General features: G+C 41.0%; 1 protein-coding gene across 2 annotated transcripts; it reads right to left on the reverse strand.

Moving 5' to 3' along the window:
- Positions 1 to 2,784: 2,784 nt before the first annotated feature.
- Positions 2,785 to 18,624, reverse strand: SOST (sclerostin). 2 transcript variants are annotated; one of them, XR_011847796.1, is made up of 3 exons: positions 18,259 to 18,624; positions 4,947 to 6,024; positions 2,785 to 4,144 (listed from the first exon to the last, which is right to left on the reverse strand). XR_011847796.1 is itself a non-coding variant. In XM_072111812.1 (2 exons), the coding sequence occupies exons 1-2, from the start codon at positions 18,479 to 18,481 to the stop codon at positions 5,606 to 5,608; spliced, it is 642 nt and encodes a 213-aa protein (XP_071967913.1). In that variant the 5' UTR covers positions 18,482 to 18,624; the 3' UTR covers positions 4,554 to 5,605. The 2 variants fall into 2 exon arrangements, 1 of the variants encoding a protein (XP_071967913.1); XM_072111812.1 differs by lacking the exon at positions 2,785 to 4,144 and having other exon boundaries at positions 4,554 to 6,024.
- Between the last annotated feature and the right edge of the window lie 8,637 nt (positions 18,625 to 27,261).

A 27,261-nucleotide genomic window follows, 5' to 3' on the forward strand; every position in this document is an offset into this window, starting at 1 on the left:
GTCAGGGTGCAGTCACACGTTGCAGTTACAACTGCATCACAATCAGTTTTGAGGTGGTTTTAGGTGCAGTTATGTTAATTTAACAAGTGAAAACCATGAACTGGTGAATTTGAGTTTGAAGGGGAAACCTGTTCCACAAATGTTTTCCGCCGCACCTAAACTGCACCTAAAACCACCTCAAAACTGATTGCAATGCAGTTGTAACTGCAACATGTGAACGCAACTTCGGAGAACGAAGATTTTGGGATAATGAAGGACATAAGATGTCTGTGTGGTGAAGTCCACAGAAAGGAGACGTGGTGATGCCGAGTCCAAGGGTGGTTGCACATGTGGCGTTTTGAACCTGTTTTTAGAAAACGCATCCATTTTTGTCCATTTTAAATTAAGATAATTGGTAAAACCGGACAAAAACATATGAGGTTTCAAAAACGCATACGTTTTTTAATGGACTGAAAATGCCTGACTAAAAATGGACTAACAACCGGTTCAAAACATCACGAGTTCCACCACCCTAATAGTGAAGTGGACATGTCACCAGCAGTCACTGAATGTAAGTCAGGATTTCTCCTGTGGTTTCTGTAGCTGTATACACCCTCAGTAAAGTTGTTATTGGCACAATCACATGTGAGGAGGTTATGTACAGGAGGGGGCATTACTGAAAGTCTGATACAAATGCATTGGGGCCCGTGCCCCAGATCTTTTTCCACCCTAGCAACGCCCCTGCTATTCATACAGGGACTAAAACGTTTCTGAAACACTTCGAAAATGTGGAACAAAGTATATAAGACAATGCTTAGTCCCACATTACGCCTGTCCATAGGCCTCTTTGATGGTCACTCTCCCGTTGGTGTCAAGGGTGCTCAAATTTGATATATACCTGACACTGGGGATCTGGCAGTCTGTGGCAAGGAGTTGACCATCAGCATAGTTCAAAAGTTTTTTGAGGCCACTGGTATTTCAAAAACCCTATGCAAGTGCCCACATTATTTATGCACCCAGTACATAGTGCATTTTGTTTCTCTCCTAAATGACCTTTACAGTGTAGAAAGAAAAAAGATTTAATGAAATGCACGGAAAGAAATGATGGCGGATGATCGTCATTACAGCCTACGTTAATGTCCCCCTTACTACAGTATCCCTGTTATCCCACTAAATTCCAAAGGATACAGAGTGGGCGGCTAATTTCTATTGCCTTGGCTTATTTTCTTTAAGGCTATAGATTAGCTAGTGATTCATTTCTATTAGATCCAGTTACTTACACTGAAACAATTACCGTGCAGATGATTATTGTGAATTACATAGAAAATATGTGAGACATGCTCAGTAAAGTCTCTGCGCTCCCATCCCCTTAATGGCTCATGGGCAACAATCATGACCAGAGATGTTTTTCATACCAGCACGAGGAGCCCATTTCCTGTGTCACTTTCAATTGGATTGTCGCAGAAGCCAGACATCATTGAGTAGAGACCATTAAGTAAATCTGTTCTTCCTGCTTTACAATGAAGCTGACAAAACGCACCTAATCTCTGGCTTAAGCTCTTGAGCTCCGCAGGTGGTTTAGAAAATGATCCACCCATTCATATTCCAGCATTGGAATCTAAGCAGCCACCAGGTTACTCAGTGGAATGGAATGTACCAGGTGTGGGGCGACACCGGCATTGTTTACTTAGGGAAGACACAAGTTTACATTGAAGGGACACTATGTAGCTATTACCTCGTATAGATGGTCTAATTCACAAGTGTTCAGTTGCATACAACAAGAGAGCAAAGAGTTGGCCATATAATAATTAATCAGTTGTTAAAACAAGGGTCTAACTTGAAGGGGTGCAGGTAGCTCATAAGAATTCAACCCGGTTAAAAAGTAAATAAGCCGTCCTCATCTCACAGATTCCCCACCTATCCTAATGTGACGCTGCCCTATCCACCTGCTTGTCTCTACTTCCTGTCATCTGATCCCACCTTAGCCATTCATTGGCTGAGTAGGCATTTCCTGGCCTTAACTTTGTGTTTGGACCACAGTAGAGATCAGCAAGGCCCAGGTACACAATTATAATTGGGGGGGGGGGGGGGGGTGAATAAAACTCCTATGTTTTCAACCAAGAGTAGAGATGACAAAATGTATTTGACTGCCATTTTCCAGGCAATCTTTCCTTCAGATGAATCTTTTAAAATGGCTACTAATTAGTCCAGTAATTCATCCCAGAATTAGAGACAGAAACGGGCAAGCAAATATGAAAAAAGCATTAAAAATTATGAATGTATTTTGACATAATAGAGTCTGGAAATTTTTATCCTTATGATTGGCCACTTGACATCTGGATCACCATTGCAGCTGTGTAGGTTGGACTTGATGGACTTGCATATTTTTTCAACCTAATCTATCATGATACTAAAGGATGCTTATGTAGTATGATACTATATGAAGAGGAAAGCTATGGGGCAGATTTATATAGTGTCCTAAGGTTAAACAGTCTTATTCTGCACCAGATTTATATCCAAGTGTCTGGTGCTGAATGATAAATCTGTTGCAGTATAAGACTGTCTAGTCGTACTCTGCACCTGCTATTATTTGGCTTATTTGACACCAGAAAATTAGGGTGAAATTCTGTTGGGTTAGCAGTGTTAGTGTCACATAGACCTTTCTGGTACATCCCTTTTACACAGGCCACACCCCTTTTGTCAAACTTGTCATAGGAGGGACAGAATTTTCTCGTAGACAGATTAATATAACTGTGTTAATTAGAAACACCACTGTTGAAGGTAATTCAAGGTCATGCACAAAGGTTAAACTTAATCAATGATTTATTAACAATAGATCAAAATATCTGGGATATTATTAAAATATTTTAAGGCAATATTCAGTTCTTTTCTATACATTACAATATGTATACATTAATAAATAACAGAGAAATAAATACATAATCCATCTCTTAAACTAATGGTAGCACTGTGAGAAGACATGCTGGTAGACTGACCTAGAGGAGGACCTACACAAAACGAGCCTTCATATAAGGCCTCACAGTGGGACAACTTTTCCTCCTTCTTTTGTTCTGTAGGAATATGTCTTATGTCTCACTAGGACAACCTCTGTTCATCTTAAGGTTCCCTTGACCTTGTGACGATCATGGGCAGTTTATGTAAAGTGCCAATGAGATGGATATTCTGAAGAAAAAATTTATTTTGAGGCAGATTTTTATTATGCCCTATGGTGTACAGGAGTCCCTACTATTAAATGTTATACTATGATAAGGCAGATTCAATGGGGTTATCTAAAGAACTAAACCATTTTAAGGGTTAAGTCTTGCTTAACTTTTTAAAGGCTATAAAATTCTCCTTGGCAACAGGCAACACACTTGTTTTTCTCTAGTATAGTAAATGTTAACTTTAGACGCTTTCCTGTTTCTATCCATTTCCCATCCTTCCCAAAGGTAGGTTTCAACTACATAGGTCTGGAAAGGATAGGCCTTTTGCTCTTGAAGAGGTGAGTCATTGCCCTAGTTATTTCGTAGAAGAATCCTCTTCCACCAACAAGATGGCTTTTGGTTGATCGCTACCTACATGAATGGACAACTTTAATGACATATGTAGCCTACTGCCAATGGATGGTGACGATAAGCTGAAAATGTTATGTACTCTATGGCCCATTCTTTATTTAGAGAAATAATTATGCTATATTTTTCTTAAAAAAGATGGTGACAATAATCCTGAAAGGTCTATGGTATATACAAAAACTAGTGGGCAACGGAAAGAAGGCTTGAAGGAGAAACAAGTCCTCGCCTCTTGTCAATTCTATGACTGAACCAACCACAAATGGGTTGACTTTCTTTAGAAGTCACAAGGCTGTTCTAAGGCTGCTCAAAACTTTTTACATGCTTACTTAGCTTTTCCCCTCTACCTTTACTCAAATACTTTGTGAAGTATTCAGGTGTTCTGACATAGAGGTGCAATCCAGTGCTGGATACCTCCTGTAGATTCCCCAATGGATATTGGGTGGTTATACAGTTCCATTGAACACTGTGGGTTTGGCCAACATTAATCTCATATGCATTGTTCTACAAACTAAGATTTGGACATACCTAACTGCACAGTGGCCAGCACATACCATGAAGCATTGCTGGCTGTTGATTCACATAGAAAGGGTGACCTCTAGAGATGAGCGAGTATACTCGTCCGAGTATACTGCTCGGTCGAGTATTAGCATACTCGGACCGGCTCGTTACTCGGAAGAGTATCTCGCCGGCTCGAGATCGAGCAGTAAATTAATAAAATAAATTGAATAAAAGTATTTTTATTGTAAAAAAAAAAAATATTACACATGTTTCCATATGTTTTACTTGTAAGAACACATTGAAATAACACTATTCTTCACTTTCCAGGTGTTCGCGCGTGTCTCCCGCTAATTTAGGAGATGTTCGGAACATCTGGAATGTGAAGAATATTGTTCTTTCAATGTGTTCTGCACTTAAATGGTCCTGTATTCACTGTTTTTAATGTTTTAATTCTATTCTTCACTTTGCAGCTGTGCGCGCGTATCTCCGAACCTATCGGGAGACACGCGCACACACCTGCAATGTGAAGAATAGAATTAAAACATTAAAAACAGTGAATACAGGAGCATTTAAGTGCAGAACACATTGAAAGAACAATATTCTTCACATTCCAGATGTTCGTGCACATCTCCTAACTTAGCGGGAAACACGCGCGAACACCTGCAAAGTGAAGAATAGTGTTATTTCAATGTGTTCTTACAAGTAAAACATCTGCAAACATCTGGAATTTTTTTTTTTGCACTGTTCTTTTACTGTTCAGTTTTATTAAAAAAATGCTCGCGTCTCCCATTGACTTCAATGGGGCTCGTTATTCGAGACGAGCACTCGAGCATCTGGAAAAGTTCGTCTCGAATAACGAGCACCCGAGCATTTTAGTGCTCGCTCATCTCTAGTGACCTCATTCAGGACTTGTATCACAGCCAATGGTAGACCAAGATATTGCTTTTGCCCTGTCTTAGTTGTAAGGACAAAGATAACTAAAATGCAGGTGCTGGTTATGTTGGGCACTATGTAAAAGAACAAATTTGTTACTTTTTTATACAAAATAGGCATAATTGAAGGGAAAACCTCCTCCTATATAGTGTGGCACCTATATACATCTTGATATATGACAAATTGTAATCTTGTCTCGGGCTATAGTACAACGCATATACAAGCAGTTAGTCTCAATGTCCATTTCATTTCATGCAACTTCCAAAATGTACATGATCTCCTATTACAAAACTGTGCAGTAGTCTCTCAGCCCCTTTCCTTCCACTTCTATAAGGGAGCCATCTGTATGAGCAGGCTGCTATAATACGATAAGTAACTGAATGAGCTGGAATATAATATGTATTATTACAAAATAATATACTGAGTATTTTCTCTTCTCTACTCCAGTCCAGTTATTCCTTTTAAGGCTTCTAAGTAGCCTGTTCATCTTAATCTGTGGATAGTAGGTCAGCCTTAATCTTAAGCAACTCCTCAGACTTAATCTGTAAGTGCTGAGTAAATCGACATACAGTCACCCGATTCTTATGCAACATATAAATATCTTCTGCCCTTGCACTGGCTGCTTAATATGCATTTTCCAGTTCATGCTGGTTGGATTTGCTCCTCAGCCTTGCAAGCCGAGGCTTCTTGTTCTTTGCAGGTCGCACAATGTCCTTTCCAAAATCTTTGAGCTCTGATTGGTTGTGGAAACGGGTGTATCTCTTGCAGCGGCATGAGGTCACCACTCGAATTTTGTATGTTCGCACTTCGTTGTCGGGGCACATGAGTTGAATGCGTTGGGTGTGACTGTGAGCTGGCACACACCGGTAGTCCATTGAGCTCTGGCGCCACCATTTTCCTCTGCCAATGGAGTTTGGAAGGAGATGAGAAGGTAAACATTGGCCTGAACACACCAGCTCTTTCACAGGTTTGAGACTACGACATGGCCCATCTGTAATGTGCTGGGTAGAGCGTAGTTCTCTGCAGCTGAATTCTGAAGGATCTGAAGAAAATCAGAAGAGTAGTTACAGTTATTATAAAATGTTTAGTATGGAACATAATGAACAGTAACATTGAATACAATATTACCCATGTACAGCATATACAATATGTGGTGTGCTTTGCCGTTTTCAAGACCAGAAGTGAACAATATATGATGCCCATTTGAGACCACCCATCCATTTACAGTTTCTGCAGTACCAGGTAGTATGTTGTGTCGGCAAAATTTTTTTGTGGATGTAAGTTCCGGAAGCGAGATTTACATCTATTAGACACCTGTGACACATCTTGTGAATAAATATCTAAGCTGAGAATACAATTTTAATCAACGAGGAAATCTCATCACCTCCAAAAATTCCAACTCTTTCCATCCTTTATGTTGGAAGTCAGAATTTTTCTTTCAGCACCCACCAGAGATATCAGCTTGGAATCACATTAGCTTATTGGTAACAAAAATTATTAGTGTAGATAAAAAATTCCAACTGTATCAAAGTCATGATATGCAATGTATAACAGACGGAATTAATTTAGGGTGGCTTTCTATGCACCAGGGTCTGGATGCATCTTCCATGGGTTCTGCGCCATTGAGATAGCTCCTGAGACTAATAATATCTTCCTATAGATGGGTGGCAGCTCAAGCCCGTCTCATCCCATTTCTTCTAAAGGGCAGACCCTTCAATAAGAACTCAAGAGTCATATTTTCCTAGTATAAAACTGTTCTTATTATGTACCTGGCTATTAATTTATGTTCTCAACATCTTAACTTAAGATGGATTTTATGAGTTAAAGTGGTTCTCCATAGGATAAGGCTTACTGATCGGTGGTGGTCTCAGTGATGGGACCCCCAGGGATCACAAGAACAGAGTCTTTATTACCCCTGTTGCACCCGAGATGACCAGAGCAGCCTGTTGTGCATATGTTGGCTGCTCCATTCATCTCTATGAAGCTGACGGAGATGGCGAGTGCTGCACCATGAACGGAGTAGCTGGCACATGTGCAACTGGCTGATCTGGTCATCTCAGGTGCAACAGGGGTACAATAGATCACCTTTCTTGTCATCTGTAGGGGTCGCAACACTGAGAACCCTACCAATCAGCAAGTTACGCCAGTTCCACTGGGACTTTGAACTTCATATTACCAGAGAACCCCTTTAATAGTAACATAAGGTCTTGAGTAAAGATATATTTCTATCCAGATAAAGTGTATAGCCTGAAATCACTTTCTCCCAACAACTATTTCAAAGTGTTTCTGTGGCTGGTAACTCCTGTAGGCTCAAAATTTAATATAATCAGATAAACCGCGGAAAAGACTTCAGGCTAATGTAAAGTTCAGTAATGTGTCAAAGTATTATGAAACGTAAAGGTCAGAAGCAGCACTCATCTAACAGTAACTCATAAAACTAACTTACGAAGTCAAACTTTGGTCACATAAGCAATATCTGGCCTGACCTTAATTTATCTGGCTCTACATCCAGGGAATAATTCTTATATCTTCCCGAGTCAATTTTGCCCATGGAGTTGGAAAATGATAAAAGAGTTCACATGTACACAACCTCGGAGTAAATCTGAAGACTAATGTTTAGGAATTTTTGCCAAAAAGTATTTTTTTGCAAACTCTCTGCAAGACCTTGATTCTCCTATTATTGAAGTGTCTCAGGAGGCAACTCTGCAGTTGAAGCAATGATACCAAAGGCTGTAAAATGATGACTCCAAGCATCACAAATTCTTTCATTTTCAACAATGGTGTGGATGGGGGTGTCTGAGTATCCCATACCCCATCTTCAGAAGCAGTTGCACCCCAGGTTTTCAGAATTGTCCATGGATCCACCTCTGTCTGTGACTCAGAACTTAACTGGACGTAGAACTTGATGACTATATTTAGTAACATTTTGGATCCCTTTTTAGTTTTTTCTTCCGAACTGTCATGGTGATAGGTTGTTTTCTTATGGTCTGGTTACCTCCACCACACCATAAATTCCAGCCACTATCATAAGTGCAGCTCTCTTTTTTAAGAAAAAAAAACCTTTTAACACTCCCTAGTTCTTTCTTCTTCAGGCTATTATGGTAGTAAGATGTTTTAGGTTGTGATGACCTCCCCAACGCCATAAGATACAATCCATTACCATAATAGTCTGAAGTAGGGATAGGCCGGGAAGTAAGAGTTTTTGACTTTGCCAATAAAGACCACCTTACAGGCATGTGGAGACTTACAGCCATTGATGCTCCACTGGAGGATTCTGGGAAAATATGTTATCCTCCTCATGTCATTAGGCTTTCTGAACACGTTACACTTGATGTCATGGGGGCTCGTTACAAGGTAACTAAGAGGCAAGGTTTTCTTTATCGCATCCTGAAAAATTGCATATTTCCCTAAAGTAGGGATAGAAATTGGTCAAAAACTTTGTTACTAGTCTGAAGAGCAGTTCCCCTTCATTGTAACATTTTCGTTTCCTCCTACAGGGGGAACTGGAGCTAGTACACAGGGTTAATAAGGCTTTTTTTAACCCAAAGTTTCCGCTTTCACTGCTATCTAGTAAAATACATTCACTTATTCGAGCAATAAAGCTAAAGCTCATAGTACTATATCTTTAACATCTTTCATGCATTTTCAATAATATTTTAGTTCTTGGAGAAAATAGCATTTTATACCCAATACATTGAGCCAGTGTTTTTCTGATCAACATGCATTATATGAAAAGAAGGAAATTTTAATAAAGGAAGCTGGAGAAATGTGTTTCATTTCTTAAAAGTATATATTTTTGCCCTACGGACATCACATCTAATTCTGCTTCATCAGATTAATGGGTCTGCAAATTCAACTTATCAAGCTTTCCAGAATTCTGGAGTTACATGGTCTAATGCTTCAAAGCTCATTTTAAATGTGCCTCGTGGCCATTAACACAGGCTTACTTTATAAATGGTTTATTACGTGTGCAGGAGTAAACACTACCAAATGCTCCTTCTGATGTCTACAATATGTCAACATCAGTGACTTCTGGAATGGATTCCTACAGTATTCTCAGGAACGCTTAGTTGTTACAGTAAACTGAATTTATACAAATCTATAGGTACAGCCAGTATGGAGACTTAAAGGAGTTGGCCAATGGAAACCTTTAAAAGGTTAAGTATAACACCCTCATAGGGTCAACCATATTATACTTACCCTGATTAAGTTTCCCATTCGCCTTCAGGAGTCATTGGTCACTTCCTGTGACTTCCTGTGTCCTTAAGGCTTCTGTCTTCCATTGTCCATGGCACGCTCCTTCAACCACACATATGGGAGTGGTCATCACAGAGGGGGCGTGCATACAGTAATGTCTACACAGCCCCTCCTTCCACCAGAACCCGGCAGGACACGGGAAGTCACATGATGTCCCTAGTCCTGCTGCCGACATGTCATGCCAAGTAAAAGGGCCAACCACTCTAAAGAATATGGGACATTACATAAACATGAGAATCTGCTGTAATGGATGGGTATACGGTTCTGATCTGGGAACTGCTCAAGACCCTAAAACAAAAGGGTGGTCCCGCAGTTACTACCTACAAACTTAACCATACATTTTAATTTTTCCTATGCAGGAATTTAAGTCCTCTTCTCACCTTCATAAATTTAGTTATTTAGTCTCTTGCTGCCACAAATAGAGCGATCCTATCATTATGCCCTGCTGCTGCTAGGCTTAGGTCCGAATCCTGGAAATATCAGTCACTATTATCCCTCTGTTCCTGCAGGAGATGAATCCTAAACTGATCTGCAGCATCCTCAGTTCAGCTAAAATGTTCTCAATAATGTCCGTAAGTCACCTACATATCCCTTTGTCTTATCTCCATTGTGAAAAAATTATGGGGAATGCTGATCACAGCTAAAACTCACAGGTTTTACCAATTGTGCCATAATCTATAGTATATAACTTCAATATATAACAACATTAGTTGTGTTGCCTTTACATCTCCTTAAAGGGGTTGTCCAGTGACAAGAAGTTAGCCCCTATGCACAGGATAGGGGCTTAAACGCTGATAGGATAGAGCAGCCAATCATGAATTCCCACTGCTACTCTATTCATCTCTATGGTGCTGAGCCGTCTCTGTCACTACAATAGACAGTGAATAAAGCGTCAGAAGGCATGTGCGACCAGCCACTCCATTCTTTTGGGGTGCAACTGGGGTACAGTTGACCCTTGGTTCCCATTATCCCATTATTCCCATCACTGCAACCTCCAACAATAAGCAAATTAGCATCTATCCTGTGGATTGTCAATGGACAACCTCTAAATTATCCCATAATCATTAATTAATTAGAAATGTCCTTAATCTGCAATTATGGACGTACCTTGCTAAAATTGGTTAAATTACTCATTATTCTGTAAATTCAAGTGTGGATACTTTTATAGCACTTATTCAATATACAAATTAATAATCCTGACCCCCCCCCCTATTTTTACACTGAAGGAATATCCTTCGGATCTTATTCCCGTTTTACTTTAATTCTTCAAAATGCCAGACATGGTACTGTTTCTTTAAGAAATAATGATAATAAGAACACGTACTGTATGTAGATTTATGTGGAAATACATAAATTACATAGCTGAATCACTACTTTATGCCAAATACATTTTTTCCCAGGGTAAATCTGCTTTGAACGATTGAAGGCATTAGTGCTCTCTGGCTCCTGAGAACAGACGTAGGCTGGAAAACATGAGCGCCAGTGCTGTACCCACAACCCCTGCCGCTTTGTCACAATGTTTGCCCTCTTTGAGGTCGCCAGTTATGATAACCCCTGGGTTCTTTCTTCTCTTTGGTGGTTGTCAGAAGGTTGTCAATGTAAATGCTTCACAGCATGGCCCCGCTCTCTCATTGTGCTTCTACATACCACCAATGGACATGAAAGAGCCGTGCCTTTAATTGGCAGCCTTTAAATGGATTGCCTTGGTTGAAAGTAATTAAAAGCAGAATGCAAACGATAGTGCAGTATGTGAAAAATCCATTCAATCATTTCCTGTGTGGGTGTAGAAGGCATTCTTACACTGAGAATGATATCAGTGACTGTATGAAAGAACATGTATTCTCCGCTGGAACACAGACATCATTTATAACCGGGGTAAACTATGGAAATTACATTATACGCATCCACAATCTGTCTGCAGACTCTAAGTCATAATACCACCATGTCGCTTTCCCCATGAAATGTGTAAATAGCGGTTTCTCCGACGTGCAGGATGACGCTAAAGAAACATGTTCCATTTCGGCTGCTTTTTGTGTTTGGTAAAAAATTCCAACCCCCCAAAAAATTGGTAATTGATCCATCTGTGAGTTACAACTGTGAGTTACATAGATATACAGAATTTATACACTAAGGCTATTTATATGTAAAAAAAAAAAAAAAAAAAAGATAAACCCTCATATCAACAGTTAAAGGAAACCTACCACCACAAATCTACCTATAAAGGTAGATTGGGTGGTAGGTGCATCAATGGGACGTGGGGATAGCCCTTTTAAGGGCTAATCCTCACGTCCCCTCACTTTTTTGGTAACTTTTATTCCACATATATTTAAATTTACTTATGCGGCTACCGGGGCGTGGAGTAGCCGCATATGAGATTACATGAGGCGGCTACTCCACGCCCCGGTACCCACTTTACTCCACCTACTCACCCATCTTCTGCGCATGCGCAGACGGCAGGGTCGCCGGACGAGGGCGCGCAGCTACGCGGAGCTGCGCGCCGAAGATGGGTGAGTAGGAGGAGTAAAGTGGGTACCGGGGCGTGGAGTAGCCGCCTCATGTAATCTCATATGCGGCTACTCCACGCCCCGGTAGCCGCATAAGTAAATTTAAATATATGTGGAATAAAAGTTACCAAAAAAGTAAGGGGACTTGAGGATTAGCCCTTAAAAGGGCTATCCTCACGTCCCATTGATGCACCTACCACCCAATCTACCTTTATAGGTAGATTTGTGATGGTAGGTGCCCTTTAAATGTAATACTAATTTAGTTGGTGTTGATAGAAGAGACCTGAAGAAGGGACTGAAATATAATGAGCTGTCCACAGGGGCATAACCCTATGTGGAGTTTTTACTATGGTATGATATTGATAGTGCTGGTTCCTTCCTACGAGACATTGGTGAGAATGAACACTCTTAGACCACAGGGTCCACATTCTCTTCATCCCTTATAAATATACCCCTAATCCTCTGTGGTTGATGCAACCACACTGTGACCGAAATTTTTTCCATGACCATTGTGGAGAAGTTTTCTGACCTCCAGTTTACATACAAATGTTGAACTGATAATAGCCCTGACTGAATTCATGTTACCCCAACCAAAGGAGGTATTAAAGGGGTTTTCATGGAATTCTGGAAAAAAAACAGTGGAGTTCAGGGGGGAGGCGGTAAAAATATATTTTTTTAAAACCCTGCTATAGCCCCAGATCACTTGTCACTCACTGTCACTCAAAGTCATAGGATCCATTTGGTTCTATAAGTGGCCTCCACAGACCTGGGGACACCAAAGGATGTAAAGAGGAAGCAACATCCCCCAGTCCAAGGAGGCCACTCATTGGCCAAAGAGTGCCCCGTGACCACCAAGAAACTAAACCCAAAGTACCAACATGTTAATTTAAGCTTTGTCACAGCTTTCAATTGTATCGGCGTCCAAAGACACCAATACCGTAGAAAGAGAAGTTTGTATCATCATTGTAGCTTCCCTCCCCAGTCCCTTGAACAGAAAGAATCAGGGGACCCAGAGCAGGAGCTCCAACAATAATCCAACTCTGTTCACACCTTCTCAGTTTTAGAGAAGTCCTGGGAGCCAAGGATGTGTTTCTTAAAAATGGTGCTGAGCATAGCACGTCCTCGGCTGCCTTGGACTGCAAGAGGAAGTCTTGTCTGGCAAACTCTATGCTGAGATGACGGCCTAGGTGCCCATAGAGAGGGGATCAAGTGCCTCCTATGGCACCCCTGCATAGGTTCACTACTTTTGGCCTAAATGTTCTGCTTTGATCACGTGATAGAGAGTTGCATGACCTACAGTATCTATACAAAAAAACCACTGTAGGTAAAAGTAAGTATAAAACTATGAGCCATATACACTGGAGTGCAGGCCAATGATGTGGATATTTATGAGATTCTTCAAAAAGTTCTGACATGTTTAAAAGCTTGAATGCCATAATGTAGTAAATTTTAAGTCAAGTAGAAAGAGTACAACGATCCCTTTTATTATCTCGCTGAGGATGTAAGGATCTTCTGGTGGACAGGTCCATCACAGGGTAGGTTACACATATCCATACTACAGTCACACAACATGCTCACCCTAGGGTTTTGCCAATCCACGGCCCTCCGTGCTGCCCAACACGCCACATTTTCGGAATTAGAAAGGTCAACTCCACCTTTGGTTATTTTGTAAATGATACGTTAAAGACAACATCAATGGTGGCCCATCATCTGGAACCCTTGTGTTCTTCAGCGTAAATTCTATGTTTTCTTTGGTCGTCTTTTTACAATGCGCTACCCACACAATGTAATGTTTACATGCCAATAAAACTAGCCGACTGCTGCTTCTTGTCACATGTGAAGGCTGGAGACTCCTTGAGATAAGTGTGAATGTTTACGTACAAGCACAATGACCTGACAAATTGAAGTGATGAATGGCTCTCCATTATCTCTATTATTACACAAAGCTCTCACATCCTCGCAGATAGAGACAATATCCAGAAGTCATTAGATTGACTCCGTATTTATGCCTCATTTAAAGTGGCATTAACCCCTTCTCTGCCAGGGGTGACATACATTAGCTGTAATGAGCTATGATTACAAACAGTGGCATCCAGGGGAACGGCAAACGTTTGCTTATTTACTATAGGGATGAGTGAAGGGATTAGAGCATTTACATTTGTCACCTGCGTGAATCACCTTTATTAACCAGCAAAGAGGTTGTCCTACTGGTCATTGTCCAAACTTCTAAAAGACCATCTATCAGTCACATCTAGGTCAGAAGACGCGCCATGATAATGAGACCTTAGTATAACTTGTCTGGGAATAAAGTCCAGGGGACACCTGTTGGCTTCACTAGAGACATCATCGCTTGGATAGGATAGGGAGATAATGTTTTAGGTGACATTGACATGGGCTATAGATATAATGATTCTCTTTTAGGATATTTTTGTGTCTCTCATACAGTTGTACAGCTGCATGCACGACCAATACTTCCCATCACAGATGTTCCAAAGGGGAGGTTTTCGGTAGTCAGGTAGTCATTGGAGCTCACAGCAGTCTCAGCCCCAATTGTGTTTCTGCCATTAACAGTTCTCACCTACCTAAATCCATGGTTTGACCGTTTGACTTTTTCCACCCATACAGTAGTAGCTCATGTCAACTGCACCTCAATACCCTAAACCCTAACTTTGGAAATGTGGAAACCAATTTAAAGGGAGTCTGCTAGCTGTTTGGAGCAAACAAAGTTGCAAACAGTATTAGATATCGGCCTTAGAGAGCTATAGAACCAAAACTCTTTGTATGTTATACATAGCAGCAGGACTTTAAAATATTTCAGTATTGTAACTGGACTTGGAGCTCTCTACACTGAACAAAGCAGATTAGATGTAGCAGTAGAGGGGATTGGCTAAGGAGCAGGTTGAATGCAAAGATCAAAGAACACAGAAGTGGGAGGAGACTGTCCCAGTGCTCCAAGTCCAGCTACAATCCTTGAACACAAATACATGTCTCACAATCCTTTATTGATTCTTTTCTTGACTACTTCCTCTCACCAAACCCTTTCTTCTTCACTATGTGCTACATGAAGCATCCAGGCTACTTTCGGCACTGCACAGTCACTGCACTGGTTGTCCATCCACTGTTGAATCCAATTAAAACACATTACGGTGGGTTTACACCACCATGCTAAGCGTATACATTGGGAAAGCACCCGATACATAGGCATCATATATAGAGGTAGCCTCTGGCTGAGCAACTTATGCGCTCGGGGGAGGCAATGGACGCTATGGGGAACGGATGCAGCGGATTGCATCTCTCCTCACAGCCCACATTAAGGGTGGAGGGGGGACTCTGGGGGACATATCCCACTCTATAGCCATACAGTGCGAAACGTCTGTGCCATAGATTGTAAGGAAATGTTTGAATCCTCCTGACGTGTCCCGTATGTCAAATCAAGTGGTGTGAGCCCAGCCTTATTCTCACCCACACAACATACCTCCCTATTTCTTCTCCCTCATCTTTGTACTATCCTACTTAAACTCTCCATTCTGCCAATGATCTACGACTAACAACCAACACTCACAATTCTATCTCCAAGACTTCTCTGAAGCTGCATTAGTTCTCTGGAATCTGCTACTCCAGATAACTCCATAATTCCAAACCTTGCAAACCTTTTCAGGTAGGCCTATCCCATTTCTCTTCGACTCTTCACTACTTATGGTGCTATCTATATCGGGTGCTATCTATCCCGTTTTGGTTTTGAATTAGTAGGCGTATAGCAAGCCACTATCAGAAGAACAATATGGATAAGTACGGTAAGTCAGCAAGATGAACACAACATCTTTACATCCTTTAAAAGGCCTTAGATATATCATATAAAAGGTTGGTCCCATAAATACATCAAAATTAATATCAAACAATCAATCAATATACATCTACAGCAGTATATAAGTTATAGCTGTGAAACCTGCAACCTCTACGATAGCTCAGCTTAAGACCCCACAGTACCGCACTCAGGGTGGCTGTGATATTATGGTAATAGTACAGACACGTGATATCGGTATCAGTGGTACGGGATCTCTGTAAGATTACAACTCTCCCCGGAAGTCATGTCTTAAAGGGAACCTGTCGCCAGGTTTTATCTCACTAAACTACTAGCCCCTTAGGTAGGGGATGAAATGTCCTTTCTAGAATTCCCTCTTTTATGTGAAATCTCACCCGTTTATCTAAAAAAAAATCCATCCCAAAGTCTGGCAAATAAGACCCAACTCACTCTGTTTTCACATAAGATGAGTCAGGATTAGTGGCTGCAAAGCGAGTGTCACTTAAGATGCCGCTATCTTTGGTTCTATAGTAGCTAGAAACATGATGCTTATGTCTTATTAAAGATAAGATTTTTTTCATTTTTATCAAGCTCATGGTCCGGTGAGCTACAGAACTGGACAATACAGGCAGCTAAAAAGTAGGCAGGAACTGGATCATTATCTGCAGCTTGGATTTTCAACTATGCGGCAGATTTACTTACCCGGTCCTGTCACGATCCTGCGATGCGTTGTCCGACGAGGATTTGGGTCCGGCGCGATTCACTAAGATCGTGCGTCCGAGTTCCTTCCTGTGTCACTCCTGGGCCGAGGTCCGCTGGAGTTCACCTGCTTCCTCCTGGTGCATGTGAGTGCTTGATCTTGCAATACAAATGCGCTTTTAAATTCCGCGGTTTGTCCAAATCTGACGGGTTGTCCGCCCCTTGATTTCTGTCGCGTGCAAGCCGGCAACGATGTGCCACAATCCGATCGCCAAAATCCCGGGGCAATTTGGCGCAAAACGGAAATCATCGGGAAACCCAACGAAAATGCGTCCGACGGACCCTTAGTGAATAAGCCCCTATGTCTTTAGATGTATGTATCTCCTGTTCTGTAGTGCACAAAGACATAAACCTGATGGAATCTTAAAGATCTAGGTGCTATAGAACAGAAGATAAGGGTTTCTGAAGTGACACTACTCCTGTGACCACTAAACTTGACTCATAGCATTGGAAAATGAGGTGAGAAGAGTCATATTTGCCAGACTTTGGGGGAGGTAAACAGGTGAGATTTTATATAAAAGAGGGATTTCTAGAAAACGACATTTCATACCCTATCAGAGGGGCAGATAGTTTATTGGTGTAAAACCTGGTGACAGGTTCCCTTTAAATAATGAAGCATCATCTAAACCCCTGGCCCTTCAGTAATCTCCTCCCCAGACAGAGACTGGTGCTAATGTCCAATCCTTAATCTTTAAATACCCATACACCTTGGGATTAAGCTGCCAACAGCAGTTCCTCCATACACATCTATGCACTTGCACACCTGGTTTGTGGATACAATACAACAGAAGGAATAGAAACATTGAGAAATTCCACTGTGTGACATAACAGATGAGTAAAGTTAGAATCCCCTCAGTAGAGGTAGGACACCTTCACGTAAGCAATGGATTGGGCAACCAGATGCGGGGAGTCCGGAGGCCATCATCATACACATAAGCTTCAGATGACTTTGGTGTGATGTGTATGGGGGATGGATTAATCTTCAATATGATATTAGACTGGACATTATCAATGTTCTAACATACTTCCAGAAGTATTATGGTGCAAGCGGTAAAAGGACATTTAGAGGAGATGAAACATCTTGACGTCAGCCATACAAATCTAATGTCATGATATATATTAATTACAAGTATAATGCGGTGAGGAGCATGTATATATTTTGGTTTATATGGCTTTATATAGGACTATTTGTTACCCCAGGACAATGTAGTGGAGCAATGCACAAAAACCCAATTTAGCTCTGCTACATCTATATACATCCTAAAAATAGAGTATTCATACGGTTTTCATTATTCACATTCTGCAATAATGAGAGACGCATATGTAATCGTATGACACCGCAGGTTCTTAATTATAACATGGAAATTAGAATTGAACATTTCCATCATAAATGCAGGTTATGGGGGGGATTCTAGCTTTAGATTTCTATCTGCTATGTCATAGAGCATCATTTCTTAACATTTATACATATTATTAATGACATCAATGTGCCTCCAGGTCTATGATCCTATATTGTTTTGCACCGCCACAGACATGGTGCGCACTATAGTTTAAGAAAGTAGTTCATAGCAAGTACCTAATACCGCAATATTTCCATAAATAATAATAATAATATAATAATTATACAAACTTTGTTTGTAGCATTCGCTCTAACCTGACACTTTTCATACCTAATCCCCACCTAGTTATTAGCTATACATGAATCAAGTATAATCTTTTAGATCATCACTTTCCTATACTATAAAGTTAAAACTATATCAACGCAAATAAACATGACGGCAGTGCAGATGTAGCAGTGCTGAATAGGTTTTTTTTTTCTTGCAGTGCCATGCAAAAACCTATTAGTTACTCACAGTGATCTCCCAGTCAGTTGTGATAAATGAAAAGCTATTTTACAAACTCAGCTCTGCTACATGTGAAAGTTTGTAACTTTTTATCATGTCCATTGAGTTACCTGTCATGTCTGTGGACTGGTGCAGGTATCTTCCGCCGTGTTTCGCTTGGTTCAGCGTGTAATTGTCGCTGGTGATGGTGGCTTCTACGATGATGTCCGTATTTTCAATGTTCCCTGGAAGGATTTCGGTGGCATCGTTTTTAAGAGACGGCCATCCCAGCACAGGATCAAGGACTGTATGGACCAGCAGAAAGGCAAAGTGCACAGCCAGAGCAAAGTACATGATGCTTCTTCTCTGATGCTCCTTCCCCTTCAAGGCTTAAGATTTTACTCTGACACAAATTATTCTCCTTTTTTAAATCTTTTCCTCCAGCCGGCCCAGCCAATGACATAAGGGATAGGAAGGACTTCATCTCAGCTTCATTCATGCTAGAGAGGTGTTTAACCAGGGAGGGTGGGGTCTGCTGATCCGGAGTCACTTCATCCCTTCTTCACCCCCCTCCCATCTCACAGTTTAGATAGCCAAAGGATCTGCTTTCATAGCAGCCTAGAAAATTGTCACATTTACAAAAGTGTCTCGTGTGTAATCCTGTCATTGCAGGAGGATCAAAGGCTGGAGGAGAGAAGACAAGACACATTAGAAACCTATTATTTCCCAAATTATTCATCCATCATAGAAGTCTAACTAATAGACCAATGCTGTAGACTTGGTCAGGGGGTCAGCCTAAGTCTGACAATTATTTTATTATATACTTTATAACTTCATTAGTTGTGCACTGTTTGTGTCTATTGTATGATACTGATGTGGGGGGGCAGTATTATTTGGCACTTTTTAGTGGTATTGATATGATGAGGGCAGTAACACACTTTGTTTCTGTCTATGGGAGAGGTATCCTATTCAGGATTTATGTATAGTTATAGTAACAAATGGCAATTATAAGTAAATCCTAATATACCAGTGACATTTGTGATAATATATTTTCCAACATACAGTATAGTTAAAGTAACATAAACATATAGTTATAGTAACAAATAGCAATTAGATGTTCATGTTACTTTAACTGTATGTTGGGAAATACATAATCATCAATGTCACTGGTATATGAAAGGTATCACTCCAAATATGCAGTAAAAATATGGATTTATGTCAGTTCACAAGTTGGAGAAAAGTTCCACATATGGAATATATCCATGTATATTGTGAATCCTTGTTTTCTGCTGTAGATATTGTACATAGGTAGGTCTGATCTTGAAACACATATTCTTGGATTGTGCAGCTTTTGAGTTTTTGTTTCACAGATTTGATAACAGAAAGATAGGTATAGATTATCTAATAGATAGATAGATAGATAGATATCGCTCTATCTTCTGAAAACTATTAAATAAGAACAGAAATGTGTCTGGATATATGACATAATCTGTTTATGAAGCCAGTTCTGTGATGTGATTACTAGAGATGAGCGAGCACTAAAATGCTCGGGTGCTCGTTATTCGAGACGAACTTTTCCTGATGCTCGAGTGCTCGTCTCGAATAACGAGCCCCATTGAAGTCAATGGGAGACTCGAGCATTTTTCAAAGGGACCATGGTTCGGGAATAAAATGTGTTAATTAATTGAAAAAGAATGTCTTCTGATAAGTTAGCAGATGTATGCAAACATCTGCAATCTATTCTTCACTGTTCCGCGCGTATATTATCTCCCGACAAGTTAGCAGATGTGAAGAACAGTGAAGAATAGAATAAAAACAGTGAACACAAGATCATTTAAGTGAAAAACACAGTGAAGAATAGATTGCAGATGTTCAGCACATCTGCTTACTTGTCGGGAGATACGCTGTCCCGGGATCCGCTCCTCTTCTTCCACTGAAGTCTCCCCGATGTCTCCGTGCCGCTGCCCGATGTCACCGTGCCCCGATGTCACCGTGCCCCGATGTCTCCGTGCCCCTATGTCTCCGTGCCCCTATGTCTCCGTGCCCCTATGTCACCGTGCCCCGATGTCTCTGTGCCCCTATGTCACCGTGCCCCGATGTCTCTGTGCCCCGATGTCTCCGTGCCCCGATGTCTCCGTGCCCCGATGTCTCCGTGCCCCGATGTCTCCGTGCCCCGATGTCTCCGTGCCCCGATGTCTCCGTGCCCCGATGTCACCGTGCCCCGATGTCTCCGTGCCCCGATGTCTCCGTGCCCCGATGTCTCCGTGCCCCGATGTCTCCGTGCCGCTGCCTGATGTCTCCGTGCCGCTGCCCGATGTCTCCGTGCCGCTGCCCGATGTCACCGTGCCCCAATGTCTCCGTGCCCCTATGTCTCCGTGCCCCGATGTCTCCGTGCCTCGATGTCTCCGTGCCCCTATATCTCCGTGCCCCTATGTCTCCGTGCCCCTATGTCTCCGTGCCGCTCCGTGTCGCTGCCCGATGTCTCCGTGCCACTGCCCGATGTCTCTGTGCTGCTCCCCGGTGTCTCTGTGCTGCTCCCCGGTGTCTCTGTACTGCTCACCGTGTTCTTCAATGTGTTCTTCACACATATATATTGTTCTTCACATGCTATTTTGTTCGCACCGTTCCGCGCGTATCTTCCGACAAGTAAGCAGATGTGCCGAACATCTGTAATCTATTCTTCACTGTGTTCTTTACTGTGTTTTTCACTTAAATGATCCTGTGTTCACTGTGTTCACTGTTTTTATTCTATTCTTCATTGTTCTTCACTGTGTTTTTTTAATTAAATGCTCGATCTCGAGCAGGGGAAATACTCGTCCGAGCAACGAGCCGTTTCGAGTACCTTAATACTCGAACGAGCATCAAGCTCGGACGAGTATACTCGCTCATCTCTAGTGATTACCCATTTGAGATAATCATATCCAGGACTTGGCAGTAGACATTACAGATTTATGGATTATCTATATTTGTAAGTCTGGTAAGAATTGTATTTAAAGAGCATGTGTCAGGGGACACTAAACCACCCACAAGTCTTATGGAATGTACCCAATAAAAAAATAACTTGTATACACCCGGCTTCACCAAGCATGTGCTATGGATATTTTACATGCATAATGAAGCCAGGGTGTACTGCTCCAGCTTCACTGAATTACTGCGCAGGTGTGTAGAGCAACAGAGATGGGTCCGATCTGTCTCATCAGAATCATCTCTAGGTAAGTATACAGGTTTATTCATTTTTTAGTAGCGCTCAGAGAGACAACTCAAACAGGTTAATTACTCTAACACTCTAACAGGTTAAACCATTGGACCCCCTGATTGGTCATCTTTCTAAGGCTAGATTCACACTGCCGTTGCCCGCCGTATCGTAGCACGGCGGGCACACGGCAGCGTGCGGGGAGAGGACGAGGAGGTGAGCGCTGCTTACACCCGCCCCTATCCATAGGGATGTATGGCGCACGACGCCGTAATATGGGAAAATATAGGACATGTCCTATCTTTTTCCCAGGTACAGAGCGGTACGGGGCCACACGTGTGCTCCCGTAGGGCGCCGTGCGCACATTGCTGTCTGTGGGGGACGTATATCGGTCGTATATACGTCAGCCATATATACGTCCCCCATGCGGCAGTGTGTATGTAGCCTTACTTAGATATATTTCTGAGGTAATTTTGTCATTAATATAGCTACCCTCATAGCCCCCTCACTTATACAGATGTAACAGTGCTGAAGCTGTCATTGAACTGTTCTGGATTCATAATAAACTCAACCACAGTCCTATGTAAAACAATACACAGTCCATTATAATTCATCAATGGTAAGGTGAATTACAACTCCTCATCTGACAAACTTGTCCCTGCTACTCCAGCATACACAGACTGAAAAATCATCACTCCCCTTTGGATGGAAAGTATGAAGGTGGATTTCCCTTTCAGGCACAGGATATCATCTTGTTTGCTCTCTGACAGGGAAATTACTATGTTTTACTGATGGAACATCTAAAACTATTCCTAAAAAGTGAGGAAAAACATAACGTTCAAACATTTAACACTTGTGTTTTGTAAAATGAAGGTAAATGTGTCTTTTATGAAAGACTCCTTTAATGTGAGCATGTCACCCATCTTGTCACCTCAGAACAGAATGAAAGGACGTGGAAAGTAAAAGCAATGCACATTCAGTTTAAACTATATCACAACCTTGGTGCAAAAATAAACTTGTGTTGTGTCTACGTCTATAAGGTGGATGCGGTCATGCTCCAGGAATGACGAGAAATACTAGAGATTTTCTTGTAGATACTAGCGAGTTCTTCCTGTGTAGATGGGAAATATAGGGTTGTACTTTATACTTGTTATAAATAAAGTTTATTGACATAATACAGGCCCAGTACTACTTTCCAAATTCCAAAAGAAAATCTGCCTCAAAAAGTCCAAAATATGTTGGGGATTTGCTGCAGCAAGCTTGCAGATATACATAAAATGTTTTAATTGGTTTACTGGTTATAATAAAGGATGGTGTTTTTGTGTGCTGCAATAATAAAATTAAGGGGCTCCCATTGGTCAATTTTTTGGTCAAACTTAAAGGGGTTTTCCGGTTACTCAGCATTTACACACAAAGCAGCAGACTACATGGTCGTGGTGAGTACAGTTCAGCTACTCACCAGTACCATGTCCTGTAGTAATGGAAGGAGATCCAGGTCAGACTGGGAAGATGCTCAATGCACATGTATGACCTGGGGTAATTCCTAACTATGGGATACTGGGAGGAAACATTGGCCATTGTGTTCCACAAAGCTATCAATGTTTGGAAACTTTTAATAACAGTGTATTATGAATCCTCTCATGTAGTTAAATAGTACAAAATAAATTGCACTTGCTGTAACCGGCCTAACCCCTGGGACACCAAGTGATTGGCAGAACAGGGGAACCAATGTCCGTCTGAGGTAAACTATAGTGACTAGGACTTCCAAAACTGCCATAAGCCATATCAGAGGTCCCATAGATATTAATAGAGGAGAATTTACTGGACAAATCCCAGAGGTCCTATGTACTATAGGGAAGCTCAGGTGGACCTCCATTGTGCCTATTGCTGTGGACCCAAGAGGTCAAACCCCAGTCACCAAACATTCAAGTACTTAAATGAGAAAACGCCTTTATTATTGTTGTCTTCTTCTGGACCACCCACGTGTCATTCAGAACTTAGAAAAAAATTTAATGAGCATGTGTTCTACATCAACACCCAAAATTGTCACATTATGCTATGTGTGATGTTTCTGTTCTGTAAAGTTAACACTATGTACTAGACACAAATTGGGATTTTATATAACCCTCCCTTCCACGAAGAGCTGAGGATACGTTACTATATTATTACAATGGATGATTAGGTTTGTGTAACTAGAAAATGGCTTCTTAGCGTTGACATTCTGCTTGAGCATCTTTCCATGAAGGAGTGGCGTTATCAGGCTGTAGTTTACAGAAAGAAGAGAGCAGCTTAAGTATTAGCAATCGCCTGTCTAATCTACGAAGGGCAGACATGGACTGGAGGTGAGGGATAAGCAGCAATGACCTGAGTGATGGTACAGGGGTGACAGGAAGGAATCTCTGCTAAATACATGAGGCACGGGACATACAATGGACAGGCCTCCTACAGTAACAGGGTACTTGTAACTCTCTCTATTGTCTCTATTATGAAAGAGATAGACTGATGGCAAACATAAATAATTCCCTCTCCTTCGAACAAAAATTGTCACTATGCTCAAGCAAGGATACTGAGGCTACCTAAACAGTATGTCACATATATACATTGTGGTATTGAAAGGGAGAAATCCCATCTCTAAAGATTAAACGGATCAGAAAGACATCTAATGTATAGGGGGTGAAAGAGACATCAAGCTTTAAGATTTTAACACACCCAATCCTTTTGTCTTCATGGAAGAAAAGATATGAAAGGTGTCTGGCTGATACTTATAGCCAACCCCTGTGATAGCCTGTGATATGTTTGAGTGTATTGTCCCTGTACTGTGACATCAGTATGTATTATCCCTGTACTGTGACATCACTGTGTGTATTATCCCTGTACTGTGACATCACTGTGTGTATTATCCTTGTACTGTGATATCTTTGAGTGTATTGTCTCTCTATTGTGACATTACTGTGTGTATTATCCCTGTACTGTGACATCACTGTGTGTATTATCCCTGTAATGTGACATCACTGTGTGTATTATCCTTGTACTGTGATATCTTTGAGTGTATTGTCTCTGTATTGTGACATTGCTGTGTGTATTATCCCTGTACTGTGACATCACTGTATGTATTATCCCTGTACTGTGACATCACTGTATGTATTATCCCTGTACTGTGACATCACTGTATGTATTATCTCTGTACTGTGACATCACTGTGTGTATTATCCATGTACTGTGACATCACTGTGTGTATTATCCCTGTACTGTGACATCACTGTGTGTATTATCCTTGTACTGTGATATGTTTGAGTGTATTGCCCCTGTACTGTGACATCACTGTATGTATTATCCCTGTACTGTGATATATTTGAGTGTATTGTCCTTGTACTGTGATATCTTTGAGTGTATTGTCATCACATATGCTATGAATCACTGTATAAGGTATACATGTACTATGATTTCATTGTGGAAGGTCTACTTGTATTATGACCTCAACCTGTACCGTAGCACTGAACTGTTGCAATATGTGCTACAACATAACAGAATATACAGTCCTTGTACTATGAGATCCCAGAGTAGTGCTGTGATATCACTGTGGAAGGTATACTTTATTGTGACATCACTATGTGTGTTTTCCCAGTACTGTGACATCACAAGGTGTATTATCCATGTACTGTGACATCGCTGTGTGTATTATCCCTGTACTGTGACATCACTGCAAGCTTGTAACTGCAACATTAGTAAGACCCTGGGATCCCTACTGTTTGCCAAATGTAACATTCTGGTCTTATTCGTCAAGCAACTGAAAGACTGTGACAAGGAGAAGTATAAATGGATTGGAAATCATACTTTGACCCGGTCTCTCTACACAAAGTCTATCAGATTGGCAAAGTTGGTTTGGTGGTATTTAGCGTCAATAAAGGGGGTAATGATCCAAATACCTTGTGTTTTGATAACTACAGAATATTTCTCCCATAGACTGTACATTATCAACAGAAAATGTGACATTTTCTAAGAACCAAACACAAAAGACAAGTTCTTTAGAACTAAATAATAAAATTTTTATTTTAAGATGTATTGCACATAATATAAAGGTGGTAAATTCCATCTGTGCCAGACTACCTACTGAGGGGCTAATTTATCTAGAAAGAAAATACTATAACATACAGAAAAATTATTATAGTATTGATTAGATTGGGAGCCCCATGGGGGCAGTGACTGATCTGATAAGCTCTGTGCAGCGCTGCGTAATCTGTGTGCGCTGTATAAATAAAGAATTATTAATTAGTCATTATTATTACTTATTTAACCCCTTAATGACCGCCTTTCTACGGCGGCGCGTCAGAAGAAGATTTTGGGACACCGGGTCTTGCTGGTGCCAGTGTCTGGCCGTGATATCACAGCCCAGACCCGGCACTAACACCCGGGATCGGAAAAACTCAGATCTCGGGTGTTTAACCCCTCACACGCCGCGGTCAAGCGTGTGGATCGAACCCCCCCGGTGTGCTTACCGGGGGATCCGATCCCTCCTGCCGCTGCCCCCGGGTCCGGCGAGTGACCCGAGGCTTCCGGCTTCTCTTCCCGCCGGTTCCTGCCATCCTGGCAGGACCCGGCTGTATGTAACTGAGCATGCGCGGCATGCTCAGTTACTAACACTGTACACTGCAATACAAGTGTATTGCAGTGTAAAGGCTTGAACAAGCGATCATTGAACAAGCGATCGGATGACCGCTTGTTCAAGCCAAAGGAAGGAAAATTTATAAAAAGTAAGAAAAATTATTAAATAATTTTATAATGATAAATAAAGAAATAAATAAAATAAAAGTCCCATAATGTCCCCAGTTACACATATAATGCAAATAAAGTATATAAAACACAAAAACATAAAAAAACGTACATATTTGGTATCACCGCGTCCGTATTAATCTGTACAATAAATCTAAATCAATATTGAACCCGCTCGGTGAACGACAAAAAAAAAACACGAAAAACTTCCCGTAATATACAATTTTTCATCATACACCATCACAAAATATGTTCTAAAAAGTGATTAAAAAAATTTACGTTCCCAACTGAATAGAACAACTCTTTTTGCAAAAATTAAAAAGTTTCTAAATCGCAGGTCCATATTGTTTTAACCCATGTGTAACACTTAAAGGGTTAATAGACTCAACAGAAGTTGTTTAACATACGTTGAGGGGTGAACTTTTTATAGTGGGATAATAATTTATGGGGTTTTACTATTATTTAGGCCTTTCAAAGTCACTTGGAAGCTGAGCTGTCCCTCAAAATGTGAGTTTTGGCAATTTTCATGAAAATGAGAAAAATGGCACCTAAAGTTCTGCGCCTCATAACATCCTGGAAAAATGACCGGACGCATAAAATATCATCCCAACATAAAGAAGACATTCCGAAAATGTTAATTATCATACTTTTTGGGTAGTTTTACTTCCTGTCTGGAAAGCAGAACATTTCAAACTTGGAAAATGAAGAATTTTTACAAACTTTTGCCAAATTTTCGCTTTTTTTCAGAACGAAACGCAAAACTTATCACTTAAATTTTACAACTAACATAAAGTACAATGTGTCACGAGAAAACATTCTCAAAATCGCCTGGATATGTTAAAGCGTTCCGCAGTTATAACCAATTATCGTGAGACATGTCAGATTTGAAAAAACGAGTCTGGTCATTGAGCAGAAAACTAGTGTCGGTGATAAGGGGTTAATTTTTTAGCTTAGTGTCCATCAAGTGCTGGCAGCCTGGACTTATTCATTTCCCTTCCTTAAAGGGCTGTTCTGCTTTTTATTAGCCCTTGAGGCCTTAGCAACAGGAGTCACATTATGACCCACATGACAGGCGCCATGTTTAGTTTTAATGTGATAGCTAATGGGTGTATTACATAGAACTGATTCATGGGTTGTATCATTTAACTTGCTGAACTTTAAATACATTCAT

The sequence above is a fragment of the Engystomops pustulosus genome, chromosome 6 (assembly GCF_040894005.1).
Source record: "Engystomops pustulosus chromosome 6, aEngPut4.maternal, whole genome shotgun sequence".
NCBI classification, from domain to species: Eukaryota; Metazoa; Chordata; class Amphibia; order Anura; family Leptodactylidae; genus Engystomops; species Engystomops pustulosus.

What these genes read in the sequence shown, in the direction of transcription:
- SOST (XM_072111812.1), bottom strand. Translation starts at nt 18,481, where the DNA reads ATGTACTTTGCTCTGGCTGTGCACTTTGCCTTTCTGCTGGTCCATACA. An exon ending in CCAGTCCACAGACATGACAG is followed by an intron (nt 6,025 to 18,258) that starts GTAACTCAATGG and finishes GATTTTCTTCAG; the next exon opens with ATCCTTCAGAATTCAGCTGC.